The sequence below is a fragment of the Alosa sapidissima genome, chromosome 20 (genome assembly GCF_018492685.1).
Source record: "Alosa sapidissima isolate fAloSap1 chromosome 20, fAloSap1.pri, whole genome shotgun sequence".
NCBI lineage: Eukaryota > Metazoa > Chordata > Actinopteri > Clupeiformes > Clupeidae > Alosa > Alosa sapidissima.
This window is the reverse complement of record NC_055976.1, coordinates 3,918,247-3,934,861: the sequence shown is the minus strand read 5'-3', so window position 1 is coordinate 3,934,861 and position 16,615 is coordinate 3,918,247. Positions and strand designations below refer to the sequence as shown.

At 44.6% G+C, this 16,615-nt stretch overlaps 1 protein-coding gene across 1 annotated transcript in view; it reads right to left on the bottom strand.

The window, feature by feature from the left end:
* Positions 1 to 16,615, bottom strand: part of atp11c (ATPase phospholipid transporting 11C) — a 65,458-nt gene that overhangs the window by 34,402 nt on the left and 14,441 nt on the right. The window contains 2 exon segments of the mRNA XM_042074000.1: positions 1,154 to 1,243; positions 14,771 to 14,890. Coding sequence (XP_041929934.1) covers positions 1,154 to 1,243; positions 14,771 to 14,890 — 210 coding nt within the window.

The following is a 16,615-nucleotide window of genomic DNA, read 5'->3' as shown; positions in this document are numbered from 1 at the left end:
CAGAGAGAAATAGGGGCAGAAATTATGAAACAAGAGATAAAGCCAGAAGGAGAGAAGAGACGGGAAAACAAGAGGATAGCTAGGGATAGGATAGGGAGAGTAATAGTGAGAGAGAGTCATAGTGAGAGAGAAAGAGAGAGTCATAGTGAGAGAGAAAGAGAAAGAAAGAAAGTAATAGTGAGTGCTGCGCTGGGTTTGTGTAAGTGTGTGAGTGAGTGAGTGTGTGTGTGTGTGTGTGTGTGTGTGTGTGTGTGTGTGTGTGTGTGTGTGTGTGTGTGTGTGTGTGTGTGTGTGTGAAGGGAGGAGCGATGTGGGGGACCTTGAGCAACTGGGATATAGGTAACCTCTCCAGAGAAGAGCTGGCTTAGTGGAGCACAACCAGCAGCGCACTGGTGAAAACAAACAATGAGAAAACAAATCGGCTCACATGCATCTCTGTTTGTCCATGCATTTACACACACACACACACACACACACACACACACACACACACACACACACACACACACACACACACACACACACACACACACACACACGAAGTGCACTTCTAACACGGAGAGAAAGAGCTGCTGCACGCCACCTCACTGAAACTGAGCAGACAGCTGCACACACTGTAGCTCCAGTGCTGACCCAGGCCTGACCAGAGGGGGAGAGGAGAGGGGGAGAGGAGAGGAGAGGAGAGGAGAGCCAGCGGCCGAGCAGCTGGGGCCGGTCTGGGCCTCTCCACTGGAGGCGGGCCCACCCAGAGCACGGGCGCAGAGGCTGCAGTGGGAGCTGGAGTTGACTTAGGGCCCGCTGGGCCTGGCTGTTGTTTGGGGTTAGAGCACAGGGGAAGCTAGAGGTGTGTTTACACAGGCCATCACCACCCACGTCATCACTGAGGAGTTTGTGTGCGTATGTGTGTGTGTGGCACCACCAATACACACAGACATTGGGCCAACAGCAGCTTGACTGCCTCATGCTGCTGTGATCCACACACACACACACAGACTCCAGTTCCTGCAACCTCTGTGTCTGTTTGTGAGTTTGAATCATATCAGCAGCCCAGAAAACACACACACATACCATTACACAATCAAATGCAAGAGGGCAAAACCTCACTTCACACCTGTTCACACACACACACACAGACATGCAAATAGCCACTCACCTGGACTAGGAATATGATGAGGAAGTAGAAATTGGCAATTCTCCTGAACTGCTCGAACAAGTTCTTTGGCAGAAAGTTCCATACTGTGTACTGAAAAACAGAAGGGGGCGGGTGGGGAGGGGGGTGGTGGGATAGGAATTAAAACACACACTGGAACCTAATTACATGCTGCTGGTAAACAGCTGCAAAGCCTTTCCCTTTTTTCTCTCAACCAACTTCACAGGCACGCATTTAAAAGCAGACCAGGGACTGAGCCATCACTGAGGCAACAGCCCACAGCCTCGTACACATAGAACTGGGGGGAAGGATCTCAGCGCCATTACGCCTGTGTGTTGAGATTGAGTAGGGAAGAGGATCACAGGAAGAGGGGGAAAGACAATAGATATAGTGTGGCAGTGGGGAACAGGAAGTGCTGCATGGTGAATAGTTCCAAGGCTTGTGTGTGTGTGTGTGTGTGTGTGTGTGTGTGTGTGTGTGTGTGTGTGACCTGGGAGATTGGCCCTGTGGTGCCCGCAGGTAGAGCATTGATTTGGCTTAGCCACTTATCTGACTAATGCTACGCGCCCCGGAAAGCTGAGCTGATTACCTTCTCCAGCCCCAGACTCCAGCTCAGACACAGCAACAGCGCTGCTTCCCCTGCAGTCTCTACTGCCTCTCTACGAGGGCACGGCTGCCGTCTCTACTGCCTCTCTACGAGGGCACGGCTGCAGTCTCTACTGCCTCTCTACGAGGGCACGGCTGCCGTCTCTACTGCCTCTCTACGAGGGCTTATACTCCAGCTGCAGCAAGGCAGGAAGGGTTAGCATTTGAGGACATAAACTTTAGCTTCAGCTTCAGGAAACACTGACATTTTTTTTTTACCATTTTCTGACATTTTCTTGACAAAACAACCAAATGATTAATCGAGAAAATTACTGACAGCTTAACCTATGATGGATTTTTTCATTCATAAGTAACTTATGTCCTGACGTTTCTATTTTGTGTTCTTCCACATATGAGATGACTGTAGTTATTTTGTTCCTGTGCGTGACTGTGTTTAGAGATAAGAGGAAACTTTATGATCTTGCAGTGTTTGACGGTTCTGCATGGGTGCAACCCCTGCATCAGTGGCTACCTGCTCCAGATTGCCAGGTTGGTTATGTATTAGTGTAGCCAAACAGGGACCAAAAGCCATTGGCAGTAGGTCCAAACTTTTCTGAAAAGATTACCAGACTTCCATATGGTGCAAGTTCTATAAAGACCCCATTTTTACTCATCTGGTTTAGATAGGTGGTAGAACCCTGAAGAGTAAATCATAGGTTTCATATTTGCAATGCAAAGTCCATGCAAAATGCGGTGTTGACGAGCCATTACATTACATTACATTTGGCTGACGCATTTTTAGCCAAAGCGACTAACATGGTAAACAGTTTAAGTTTTAAAGCAATTCTCAACAATTTTAGGACAATTTAAAAAACGGTAGAGTACAGTAAGAGTAAGTGCATCAGTGAGTGCTGTTTTTAACAGTTACGTGTCAGTTCAAGACGGCTGGTGAGTGCTAGGATCAGCAAGACTTGTTGTAAGTGGTGCTATGAGAGGAGATGTTCTCTAAAGAGCTGGGTCTTCAGGAGTTTTTTTGAAAATGGAGAGGGATGTCCCTGCCCTTGTAGGAAATGGCAGTGTGTTCCACCAACGAGGAACAACAGATGAGAAAAGTTTGGATTGGCCTGAGCGTACCGGTGGTAGAGCTAGACGTTGTTCGTCTGAGGAGCGCAGCGGTCTAGAGGTAGTGTATGTCTGTATGAGGGCATTCAAGTAGGCGGGAGCAGAACCGGAGACTACTTTGTATGCAAGCGTTAGAGCAGTGGTCCCCAAACTACGGCCCGCCAACTCATTTTGGGTGGCCCCCCAAAACATGTCCGTGGTATATAGCATCTGGCCCGCATAGAAGTACGACATCGTCAAACTATAACCTCCGTAATTTCCCCATTCATTCTCTATGGCGAGTCTTAACAGTACACATGTAATACTCCTTTTGCCCACTGGTGGTTGTTTTGGCGCTGTTTCGCGTTTGCCATCGAAAACGGAATGAAATATGTAGGCCTACCTGCAAACAATGTAAGAGGCCTATGCTGACTGCATCAGTGCTCAAAGTATTTTAAACGTTTATCAATTATTTGTTAATAACTAACCAACTTCTATTCAAGTCATATTTCTGGGACTTTCTGGGATAATTATTTCTATTTTTTATTCACACGTTCAAATGTACAGAGTTCAAAGTTCTCATCAGGTAAGTGAAAGTTAGAATGGTGGTCATTTCAGATGTGTTTGCCAGCACTTCATAAAACTGTCATAGTTTGATAACTTTAAATTATTTGTAGGATATTGCTTGTTCACAACTTGAGCTATGTATGCAAAGAAACAGAGTCTTTTTATTAGCATTATTTCATTTGAGCTACATTTTACACTGATATGGCATGGTGGCAACATAAACACAGCTAGCAATGGTATTAAATTGCAGTAGCCTATGATTAAATGTAATGGAATATTCAACTAAGGTAGACTGCTGTTGTTCACAGCACTAAGCTATTTATGGTTTATATACTCCGAGTCTCTGGCTCTCTCTTAGAGCCAGGCATAGTGAGCTGGCCCTCGGAAGAAAAAGTTTGGGGACCACTGCGTTAGAGCCTTGAATTTGATGCGGGCCGCCATAGTATCCAGTGTATCTAGTGTAGCTGGAGCAGCGGGGTAACATGTGCCCTTTTGGGTTGGTTGTAGACCAGGCATGCCGCCGCGTTCTGGATCATCTGAAGGGGTTTCACTGTGCAGGCTGGGAGACCGGTCAGGAGGGCGTTGCAGTAGTCGAGTCGTGAGATGACTATTGCCTGAACCAGAAGTTGGGTAGCAACTTGAGTCAAGTAAGTCCTGATTTTCCGTATGGTGTAGAGTGCGAAACGGCATGACCGGGCGACATGATCTGAGAAGTTTAGTTGGTTGTCGAGAACAACTCCTTGATTCCTTGCAGTCCTGGTAGGTGAAACAGACAGGGAGTCAAATTTGATGTTGATGTTGTGGTGCATGGTAGGTTTAGCTGGGAGGACCAGCAGTTCAGTCTTTGAGAGGTTCAGCTGGAGGTGGTGTGCCTTCATCCATGTAGCTATGTCAGAGAGGCAATCCGAGATCCATGCTAAAACCAAGGGGTCATCAGGTGGAAAGGACAGATAGAGCTGTGTATCGTCTGCATAGCAGTGGTATGAGAAGCCATGCGAACGGATAATCTGTCCCAAGGAGGTGGTGTAGATAGCAAAGAGAAGGGGGCCCAGCACTGAGCTTTGGGGGACCCCTGTGGTGAGATGGTGAGGTGCAGATAGCTGACCAAGCCATGATGCGTTAAACGAGCGTCCTGTGAGTTAGGATTCAAACCAGGAGAGAGCAGAACCGGACATTCCCATATTAGCGAGTATAGAGAGAAGGATGCGGTGATTAACCGTGTCAAAGGCAGCCGATAAGTCAAGCAGAATGACAAGCAGTCAGCAGTCGCCCTGGCTTTTTTTAAGGCTTCTGTTAGACAGCAGAGCCGTTTCGGTAGAGTGGCCGCTTTTGAACCCAGACTGATTTGGATCCAGAAGGTTATTCTGTGAAAGGAAGTCAGAGACCTGATTGGAGACTGCTCGTTCAATGCCTTTGGATAGGAAAGGCAGGAGTGAGACAGGGCGGTAGTTCTCGACTTGAGCAGGGTTGAGAGAAGCTTTCTTAAGTAACGGTGTTACCCGGGCCAATTTGAACGCTGTTGGAAATGTTCCGGAGGTTAGCGAGGCATTGATCACATGTGTGATAGCTGGTGCGATGGTCGGGCTGATGGACTGAAGTAGGCTCGTAGGTATAGGGTCCAGGGAGCATGTGGTAGGACGGCTACATGTCAGGAGTCTAGAGAGGCACGAATGCTGAAAAAGATGTTCCAGCAGCCCCTAGAGGTTGTAGGAGTGCGGTATCTGAGTCAGATGCGTTGTGTGGGCATGTAGAGAATTGACTACTGATTGCTGCCACTTCGTTTGTAAAAAATGAGGCGAGGGTATCCGCAGTAAGGCTGGATGGAGGAGGAGGCAGCTGAGGGTTGAGTAGCGATTTGAAGGTTGAGAAAAGTTTTCGAGTGCCTGTAGCGCTGTTGATTTTGTCATTGTAGAAAGCCGTCTTAGAAGCAGTGATGCTGGCTGAGAAGGAGGTCAGGAGTGTCTGGTAGTTTTTGAGGTCATCAGTTAGTTTGGATTTGTGCCATTTCCTCTCCGCGGGTCTGAGTTTGGTGCGCCGTGATTGGAGCCAATGCAGCTAGTGATATTTCTGCCTGTCATACGTTTCCATCTACAGACATAAACTGTTCAAGAGTTCTCTGAGCCCACAGAATAGAAGCCTCCCTTCAGATTATTCATAAGCAGCATCTTTATGTGTGTGTGGTATTGGGCTTTAACAGAACACTTGCAATGGGAGCTCTCTCATGCAAATGCAGCGCTCTGGTGTCACAAACGGGGGCTCACCTTTTCAATATCATTCAGGACTTTTATCTTTGAGTGAAAGCCAGGCAATAAAATGGAGTGATGAGAGCAGGAGGGATGGAGGGGGGGAGGGATGGATGGAGTGAGAGGTGCCAGGGAGCGAAGATGCCAGGGAGAGGTAAGCAGCAGGATGATGGAGAGAGGAAGAAAAGAGTAAACAGCAGACTGAGGGTAATTAAAGTGTGTTTACTGTCCCTCCGGAGGACCATTGATTAGGCCATCCTCAGCACATCCCTCTACACACACGCCTATAAATATCTTCCTGAGCCACATAAACACAAACAAGACACACACGCACGCACGCATCTCCAATAAAGTCTCAAATGCAGATTAAATGCAAAGTCACACTCAGCACAGAGACTCACTGAAAGCACAGCAGTACCAACTGACTTGGTCTCAGTCATCAAACCTTTTTATCTTTGTGAGCTGGCTATGGCTGCACACCCCATGACCAGACATTTGATTATTTAGGGAGAATGGTCATAGTGCCAACCAAAGTTACTCAAGATCTTTGTGCAAATTGGACTTTAAAACAGGACAAAATTTAAACAGCAGCCCCTAGTAAAATATTTGTCTCCATTTCTTTCTTGGACTTTATGATCTCAGTGCATGTTGAGGTCTACAGAATGCACCATGTGGCAATGTACCATTACAAAGCAGCAGATATAATGCTTTTAAGAAGACCTAGTTATTCCTCCTCTCTTAACCTTCCAATCTTAGGCCAAAATCTTTATATCCCGGTGTTTGCCTTTAAGACACCTCTGTGCTACACTACTCAACCTTCTTTACTTCCTTTCTTTAAAAGCCTGTGCAGCCCCCCACTCCCTACCCGATCCATCCCCAGCTCCCCTACTCTCCTGCCCCAGTGGGGGAGATTTAAGGGGGCCCATCAGGCTCAGGAGACAGATTGAATGGCCCTACACGCCTGCACCTTAATAGCTACCATGTACTGTATTTCAGCAGCTGCCCAACCCCGTTGACAAATCACGGGCCACCATTGGTGCAGAGACAAGCAGCACTGAAGTGGTGGTGGGGATCTGATGGAGAGCCGGACTGGGGGGTGGAGAAATTTATAAGAATTCCTGAGAGGATAGATGAGGAGGAGGAGGAGGAGGAGGAGGAGAATGGGTCCTTGTGTGTAAAAGAGGGGGAGGCAGGGGGTGAGAGAAAGATGAGGACTCTGAGTGAGACAGACAGCAAGAGGAAGAGGGGCTTTTGCCTTCCTTTCTGTAATAGATGTTCAGTGCTTTGGCAATATTGTGATGCAATATTGTGACACAGTCAAGCCAATAAAGCTCATTTGGATTTGAACTTGAACTCAGAAAGCGAAAAACCCAGAGAGCGCTCCAGAGAGATAAGACAGATCATGACCGAGAATGAGCCAGTGCTGACTGGCCAGTCTGGTCCAGGGCCGGTGGGGTGATGCAGCCCAAGCTGAAGAGTCTCTTCACACCTGGAGGAACATGTGGCAGAGCACTAGGGCGACTGCAGAATGTGCCGGAGAAACGAGCTAAAGACACGCTGGCTATGTTCCCAGCCACGATGAACTATTCTAGGACTCAACCTTCCGCGGTTGCTTCAATGAGATAGTGTTTCATAAACACAATATATTGTGAGCTGATGAAAACAGAGTGTCAGAAAAAGTGCTTTAGAGGGAGAAGTAAATCACAGGTGTACTAAGTTTGCCCGGCACAGGTTAGCCATTCCAGCATTTAAGCAGAGCATTCAGTTCAAAGTTTAAAGTACATGCAGCACGTGATGGGAAAAGTAAAGAGCAGCTGCTGAGGCACCACACGCACGCACTAGGGCACCAACTAACAATTATTGTCATAGTCGATTAATCTGACGACTATTTTCTCGATTAATCAATTTAGTTGTTTGATAGATAAAATATTTTAGTTCAGTCATCGCAGTAAATAAAACTGAACAACATTTTCAAGTTTTAGAAGTCATTTAGATTAATCTCCTTAAATGACCAACCGATTTTCGATTATCGAAATTGTAGGAGCCATTAAAGGTCTCATTTACCGAGAAACCGTTTAATACTTGTTCCTTTCGAAATACTATAGCTCGCTCCAAGTTGCATATGCATGCTGCATGTGAAAATGATCTTCTACCCCCATTGCCCGCATTAGCCAATGAAAAAAAATACACGGAAAAACAAGCGAATCAGAAAAAGCCCTTCCCTGTGACGCCGCAGGGAAAACAATTATTCATGGCCTCGCCCACCTTGGCTTGTGACCGCCCACAGGAAGACAGAAAGATTTTGGCCAGGAGATTGTCTCTCTGCAGCTAGTAGGAGCTAACAGCAAGTTGTTAACATAGCGGAGCAAATTCGTGCCTGTGTTATTTGTGGCAATGACACATCAATGTTGCATGTCTTGCCTTAGAAAGAAGAGTTGAGGAAGAAATGGTTGGAATTTATCGTTGGAACACCACCACCGAAGTATAGTGCAACATTAATTCTGTGTTCCAATCATTTCGACCACACTCACTGTGCCTGCCTACAGTTAGAAAGTGGTTTTGCATCGATGTTCTGAAAATCTGGACCTGTAGCCTACGTCACGACGATCGACCACCAGCTCACAAGCTGTAAGTACAAACAAACTTTTCCACCTAACGACTGTTACAAAATAGCATGTTCATATTCTTCACGTTAGCATGCATGAAAAGGGTACAAGCTAGGCTTAGGCTAGCCTATATTACAGGAAGCTACACCAGGCACGTAACTGAAGTGTTCTGTTCGCGACTTGTAAAATCAGAGAATGTTTAATAGGAAGGGCTCTGGTAAAATCTATTAGAGGGATGGTCTATTTTTTTGAACGTAGCCTACAGGCCACGCGCCAGGTGTAGCTACTTCCATTGATTAGACCTATTGGAAGCTAATTGTTGCAGAAGACGCAACGCGAACGGAATGCTTCAGTTATGTGCCTGGTGTAGCTACACTCATAAGAAACTATATGACCACACTACCCAGAGATTTAGCTTGTTGAACCTATAATCTTCTAATCTAAGCGTTAAACCACGTGCTCGTCAATGTTTGGGAAAGTCAATTCATGGGTTTCATCAGGTCACTTTCCACAGGTGTATAAAATCAAGTACCTCGATTATGAATGCAGACTGCATGGTGCTTGATTAATACACCTGTGTAAATGGACCTGATGAAACCCATGAATTGCAGATATAATTGATATTACTGAATGTCTTCTTGTGGGTGTGCTACTTAGTACATCATACACCTTACCACAGTCACTAAAATATTTTTGTTTCCATTGTGCCAGTACAGTTTTGTGTGAGATAGTGAATGTCCTGTGTACTATTAGTATCTTGTAACTTGACAGTAATACACATTTATTTACTTTAGGTACCCAAACAGAATACTTCATGAAAAGTATGAGTATTGATACAAGCACTTCGGATACACCATGGACATGGGGGCCTGCTACCTCTACTCCCATCAAGCCTGTTCATCCAAGGCCAGCTAGAAGACCTCGGGTTGATGAAGAGGAGGAGGAGGATGAAAGTGACATCTCCACAATAACACCTGATGGCTCCACCTATGGCCCAGCGCAATCAATGAGCAATGTAATGGAATCATCACAGCCAACGAATGTGTTTTGTGTGTTGTCCCTTCGGATACCCAGGACAACACAAGCCGAAACAACAACTCAGACCTTTTTCCCTAAATAATCCCAGCACCATCTTACAAAGGATCTGTAGGCCAGATGTCTGCATCGTCTGGCAAAAAGAGGACATTGTTCATTCTGTGCATAGTTTGGATGTTCTTGTTTTGTGTTTGCATTATTTTAATAGACTGCAATATTACTATTTGTCAGTGTTTCTCAAACTTTTTCAGACCAAGGACCACTTAAACAATAATAATTTAAACAAAAAAAAAAAAGATCACTGACCACCTAGCAAAAAAAAAAAAAACAGTAGACCTACTTCAACAGAATAGGCCTTCTCACTAAACCACCTTGCTTATTGTCTTTGCACCATGCTTATGCTGTCAGAGGATTCATATGATTTAAACTGGCATACTGTAGGTTACATGAGTGTTGCAGAACGGTTTGGATTTACTGTACATACAAGTTGGCTCAATATTGCAAACAACTCATCTATTATATTTTACCACATCTACTTGTGGAACACTTGAGAGAGCTTGCGGACCACACTTTGAGTACCACTGCTGTATGTAAATATAATAAAGCTATTTATTGAAAATTGACCTGTTTTGTATATTAGTTTTAGGAGTTGCATCAGTTTTTGTCCCTTTTAGGCTAAAGGTTTATCTTACCTTTCATATCTTCTGTCTCACAGGGGGCCATAGTCGTCATAGTCGAATGTTTAGTGCATTTTGAAGGGAGTACATTATGTTAAGGCAGACTGGTTCTAATCCTGGGTACAGGGTCATACAGACAACAGGGGTACTGGTGTTGCCCATTTTTCTAACCACATGAGCAATCCCCTTATGAAAAAGTAGTATAGGAATCTTATAGTATTTTGGGACAAAATATTATAGTAATCTTATAGGAATACGTATTTTGGGACATACTGTAGAAGTACTACTAATAACTCTATAATATCCTATAACTGCTATAGTTTTTCTATAGTAGTCTTATACTATAAGATTCCTATACTACTTTTTCCTAAGGGTCATATGTGACAGAAAACAACTTGAGTAGGCTAACCTCTGCCAATGTAGGCTATCAAAGCCATAGTTAAATACTCATTACTGGAGAAGTCTTGCAGCTCACGTTCTCTGCTTCTGTAGGCATTCTGGTGCAATTCCAGCGGAATATAGCTAGGAGTAGGTAAGTGTGTTTGCATTTAGATCTATATATATATATATATATATTGAGCTATAACCAAGTGGTCTTTCAATGATAGTATCATGGAATTCAAACCATAACTATCTATTCCGATAGTATACAATTAGCAGGCTAGGTCAGTGGCTGAACTGCATTTAGGGTGCTTATAACCTGTGTTGTGAAGTAAAATATCTACTAGGAAGATTGCAAAGACTTTTGACTGTGTTAAGAAATAGGTCTTTATTTTAAAACGTTTCCAACTGTTTATTACTTGAATGCAAGATGACGATTGCCACAAACGTTTACCTCTTTTAGGAGGTTTTAAGCTGACATGCAATTGTTACCATTCTATTAAACCAACGTTCACCGACAAACGATCAGGAAGCGGTTCTTCCTACTCGGATACCAGGATCAAACACATGAAGTTGTATCTCCGAAGACATTTTGTGCAACAGTTTTGACTTGAGTTTTAGCCAGGTTTTAGCACTGTAAAGTTGAATATGGAGCATAGCACAGGCAGAATCGGATGAGGACGCACTGGAGGGAACGTCACAGTACTGTTGGCCAATCAGAAGCGAGGTCATTAACATGTCATGAATATTCATGAGCAAGAGGCAAATCCTGTCGTTCCTCCCCTCCCACCTTCCCCACCAAACTAGAACAGCATGAAATAGACGCAGTAGAGCATTTTTTTCACCAAAACCGGTGCACAGGGCATTCATTAATACTAGAGACCATGGCAAAATTAATGAAAAAACGATGAGATGAGACCTTTAATGACATTTATGTTTTAAGTTGATTTAATGACCCCTGCTGGTGACATGACCTTATGGCCTTGGAAGGCCTTAGAACAGGAGGAGTTAAAATTGCACACCTGTGCCAATTAGTGGCATATAGGTAGAGAAAGGAGGAATCCTTGTGTAGTTGGTTTTGGAACTCGATGTTGGAAGTGAATGGACGCCAGCAGGCATATGGTTTTCAATTGTATTTGTTACTTGTCAGTTTATTTAGTTTTTGAGTTTATTTATCGAGACGAACGAAATGGTATACTGGAATAAAACGAACGAACAATCTATTGAAACCCCCGAGGCGTCCCAAGTGACTTACTGGAAGGCACTACAGCGTTGAAAACCTTCTGCTATTGTAAAGTTGAAACTGCATCGTAATATTTGGAAGTTACCTGCGTTTGGGAAGTTTGATTTACGGATTTACTCTTAGGATACTTGGAAGATTGTGAGCTGCATTCCCTAAAGTTTGTGGATTATACACGTTTCCCGCTGGAAGGATTTGAGGATTTAACCTTTATCTGGACGTTTGTGAGTAAAACGCTGAATTGGAGTGGGCCGCTGCGCTCATACAATGACTTTGAACGTGAGCCACCGTGCTTACACCACAAACTGAATGGGCGTTTCACTTGCGTTTGTCTTCTCGTTGATGTGTTGACTTTGAAATATTGTCGATCTCGTGTGTTGAACTTTTGAGTTAATCTTTGAAAAATGTCCGACGAAGAGCCTGTAGAGCAGGATTTGTCCGATGAAAAAGAACTGTTTAAGTTAATTGCAACACGTAGGGGGAAGCTTGGTGTTTTAACACGCAAACAAAATGAAATTAATACTCTTATTGAAGCTGGACAGGACAAAGAAACTGTTAGGAAACAAATTAACTTGTTTGATGGATTTTTCGCTGAGTATATTAGTTTACAAGCAACTGTACAACAATTAACTAAAGATGCATACGAAAAGGAGGCCGATAACTTAGACTGGTACCAACCAGGCTCGGACTGGTAATCTGTATAACCGGGCAAATGCCCGGTGGCCCGGTCCACATGTGGGCCGGTGACCTCCGGGATTTTTTAAATTTATTTTTTTAAGTTATTTAGCCTATTTGCGGCCCGTCATGTAGACCTAGGCTTAGCCTATAAATGCAGTTGCATCCATTTGGATTGGGGGGTGACAGGTCAATCATTTTGGCCTCTTCATGACTGGTTCAGTTTGTGTTACGATCGCGCCCCCCTGCCCCACCCCTCAAGTGGATTTGTCCAAGCAGCCGCTTGGTTTGTGGGGAAATATAGCCTACGAGTCCATGCATGGTAGCCTAGGCTATACAAGTGCCCTCCGCTGGCTGGTGTTCACATCATCGCAGTTTAACCGTAAACAGCAATCAGAGGTGTCTAATTTTATTCCATAAATATATTGTTTTTATAGACGTAAGTTGCACGCGCTACAAAGAGCTTCCATTTACTGGTTTGTCTGTCAACATAAAAAAAACTCTGGGTACATACAATTTTCGCACAACTTGGTGGAAAAGTGTAGCACAGGTTAAAGAAAACCTATTCATGTTTGGACTCAAAAGGAACTTCAAAGTATTTCCCATATAGTAGCCTTTTAGCTCACAACGACAGTGAAAGTGGAACTTGGAAAGTGGAAGTCTCTCCACCGAGTGTTACATTAGATGCACAATCAAACGCGAGTCGATGCACGTAAAAAGTATCAACTGGTAGGTTAGTAACGAAGGTAGCCTAATTTTGCAAAATGTGATGACTGCACACAAACTCGGGCAAGCTTAAGCCTAGCTCAGTCATTATGTTGTACCACATCACCCTCCATTAGAAGTGCAATGAGCTGCATTGAGCATAATAAACTGCATTTCCAAATCCATATTTCCAGATATTTTGGTAAAAGTAACTTAAAAGTAATACAATAGTAGTGTAATGCCTTACAATTCAGACGGTAATATTATAATGTAATGAATTACTTTGAAATGACAGTAATAAGTAATACATAATATATTACGATTTTGAAGTAACTTGCCCAACACTGATTCCACATGTCACTGCTTGACTAAATGAAAAATATAGGCTACTGAACATGCATGGAGATAGTCATAGTTGACAGAAATTACGATACTGATTATATAATAACCTATAGGTCCAAATCTAAATGTTTGGGTTCAGTTTATGAAGTGTTGCTACAGCATGATACTGTGTGTTTGTTATTTATGGGGGGGAATTTGGTATCGGTGGGCTTGTGTGTGTGTGTGTGTGTGTGTGTGTGTGTGTGTGTGGGGGGGGGGGGGGGGGGGGGGGGGTCGTCGGTCCAGTAGTGGGCCGGTCCAGGAGAAAATTGCCAGGGTCGAATTTTGTTTCCAGTCCGACCCTGGTACCAACCCAAATATAACCTGTTCAAAAGTTTCTTAGAAGACGTCACAAAATGGCTCGAGGTTGATCAAGATGATGACAAAGAAGAGGATCAGGACGATATTGTTAAGCCTCAAGATAGCGCATCTCAAATAGCGCACAGTGTCACACATAGCTGCAAAGCAACAAGCGCTCTCAGTTCCGCGTCACGAGAATCTTTCGCTCATCTAAAGGCCGAAGCTTGAAATCGGTGGCCACTGAAGCTGATGCTGTAACGTTGTGCAAAGAGCTTAAAAGAGCTTGCTCAATGGGAGGCTTTCGTTTGCACAAATGGATAAGTAACAGCAGAACAGTCCTAATGTCCATCCCACAAGCAGCCGGAGCAAAGGAGGTCAAAGACCTTGACTTGGAATCCAGTGATCTTCCTACAGAAAGAACTCTTGGCATACAATGGCACATAGAAAGAGACAACCTCACTTTCGCAGTGAGCCTGAAACATCAGCCTTATATAACTGTAGCTCGACTTACCTGTGCATGTAAACATACTGACTGACTGAAATAATTTGTTATAAAAAAAGACTGAAATGTTTTGACTAAAACTGACTAAGATAGCTTTAGTTTTCTTTTGACTAAAACTAGACTAAAATGAAGAGACTTTTAGTTGACTAAAACTTGACTAACAAAAATGATATTTGAATGACTAAATATGACAAAGACTAAAAAGGACATTTCGTCACAAGACTAAGACTAAATTAAAAATAGGTGACAAAATTAACACTATTAGAACAGAAGGAGTTAAAATTGCACACCTGTGCCAATTAGTGGCATATAGGTAGAGAAAGGAGGAATCCTTGTGTAGTTGGTTTTGGAACTCGATGTTGGAAGTGAATGGACGCCAGCAGGCATTTGGTTTTCAATTGTATTTGTTACTTGTCAGTTTATTTCGTTTATTTATCGAGACGAACGAAATGGTATACTGGAATAAAACGAACAAACTATCTATTGAAACCCCCAAGGCGTCCGAAGTGACTTACTGGAAGGCACTACAGAAATAGTTGCCAATTAACTTAACAGTCAACAACTAATCAATTAATTGTTGCATCCCTAACACGCACGCACATAGATGCTTAAGTATTCTTACCTTGGAAGACACAATCCTGTTGTCACAGAATTTTGGGGGGATAAAGGCCTCGGTGGGCGGACACTGCCGGTGTCCCACATAGATGGTCCTGCTGTCCACCCTCTTCTCATCCCCTCCACACTGCACAGAGAGAGAGAGAGAGAGAGAGAGAGAGAGAGAGAGAGAGAGAGAGAGAGAGAGAGAGATTGAATATCTCTCGTTTATTCAACCAGCAACTGTTTACATTGCTGCATCCTTAAAACCCTTTTATGGAAACATGTAATAAACATTATATACACACCATTTTTCATCCTGAACTTAGAAAGAAAACAAAAGGACAAGAGAGAGGGACAGAGAGAGACGGAGAAATGGAAAAGGTGAGTGAGAACAGGGAAAGAGAGGGCATACAGCAGAAACACAGAAAGAGAGAGAGGGAGAGGAAGAGTTGAAGAGTTGTCTGTCAGCACATCACTGAAGCGGCAGCTGCCATCACAGTATCATGTGGGAGGCCCCACGTCTCCTGAGCAGCCGGTGAGCGCGTAAACACGTCTCCAGAATGGAAGAGATGCGAGCGCTGGGGACCAGCAAACACCCAAACCCATTTAGGCAGAGCCCTCTCCTACCCATGTATGGGCATCGCCTGCATCCACAGCCGACCACTGGCCAACCTACAGAGGACCAACTCATTTCAGGTTTTTCCCCAGCCCACAGCCCACAGCCACAAGGCACCGCTCTGATGCTCTGTTCTCCTCACTGCCGGGATGACAAATGTCTTTAAAGTGCACCAAGTTAAAGACTAAGAGAAATAAAAATACACCGACTCATGAAATATGAAAAACATCCCACGGGCCACAAATCTGAAAGGGCCGAGGCCGGGGGAATAGGATGCCAGCGGCTGAAAAATGAGCGCAGGATAAAAACAAAGAGATGGGGGGGAAAAAGCCGCCTCATCATTTGGAATAATAGGTTTAGTGAGAGGTGCTTGCCAGAGAATGATGAAACTTGCTCAAGACGCCGAGAGCCAGCGCAATCCCTTGAGCGTTACAGAGAGAGAGAGAGGGGGGCGTAGAGTGCCGCTATGGGGTGTGTGTGTGTGTGTGTGTGTGTGTGAGACAAAAGGTCAGCAAAGCCACGATGGCCAGGCAAAAGTTCTGAATGGGCTAGGGGGTTTCAGTGGCAGGTGCAGCACCACTGATGATTAGCTGGTTATAAAGTGAAGGGGGAGGCAAAGAGGCAGAGAGAGAGCAAGAGAGTGAAGGAGGGAAGGAGCTGTAAGATTTATGGACCCCTTTATCTTCTCCTGATACAGAGCCTGGAGGAAGAGAGCATACACAAACCGCCACACACACACACACACACACACACACAGAGCCATCCCATTTAGTCACATCTGTTTTTAAGTAGATGACACATGTTTGTATCCATGCGTAAGGCAGTTCTTCATGTGTGAGTGTGTGTGTGTGTGTGTGTGTGTGTGTGTGTGTGTGTGTGTATGCATGCATGCATGTGGGCACGTGATTCTCTGAGTGCGAGGCGGATGGTAGTAGACACATTCCACAGCCCTAAAAGGGCCTCCAGGGAGTGTGTGTGTAGTGTGTATGTGTGTGTGTATATGTGTGTGTGTGTGTGTATATATATGTGAGGGAGGATGAGGACTGGCATGCCAAGGCAAGACAGTGGGCGCTGCCAGTGACTCAGCGTCTCAGAATAGGAAGTCTTCCCTGAAGCCAGGCGGACTGCAGGGGAAGCTGCCGTGGGGTCAGCTGCCAGCCTGCCCAGCCACCAAGCCATCCGCCATCGGCATTGTGCAGCTGTCCTACCCCCCCCCCCCCCCACCCTCTTCCTCCCCGGCCCAGCGGAAATGAT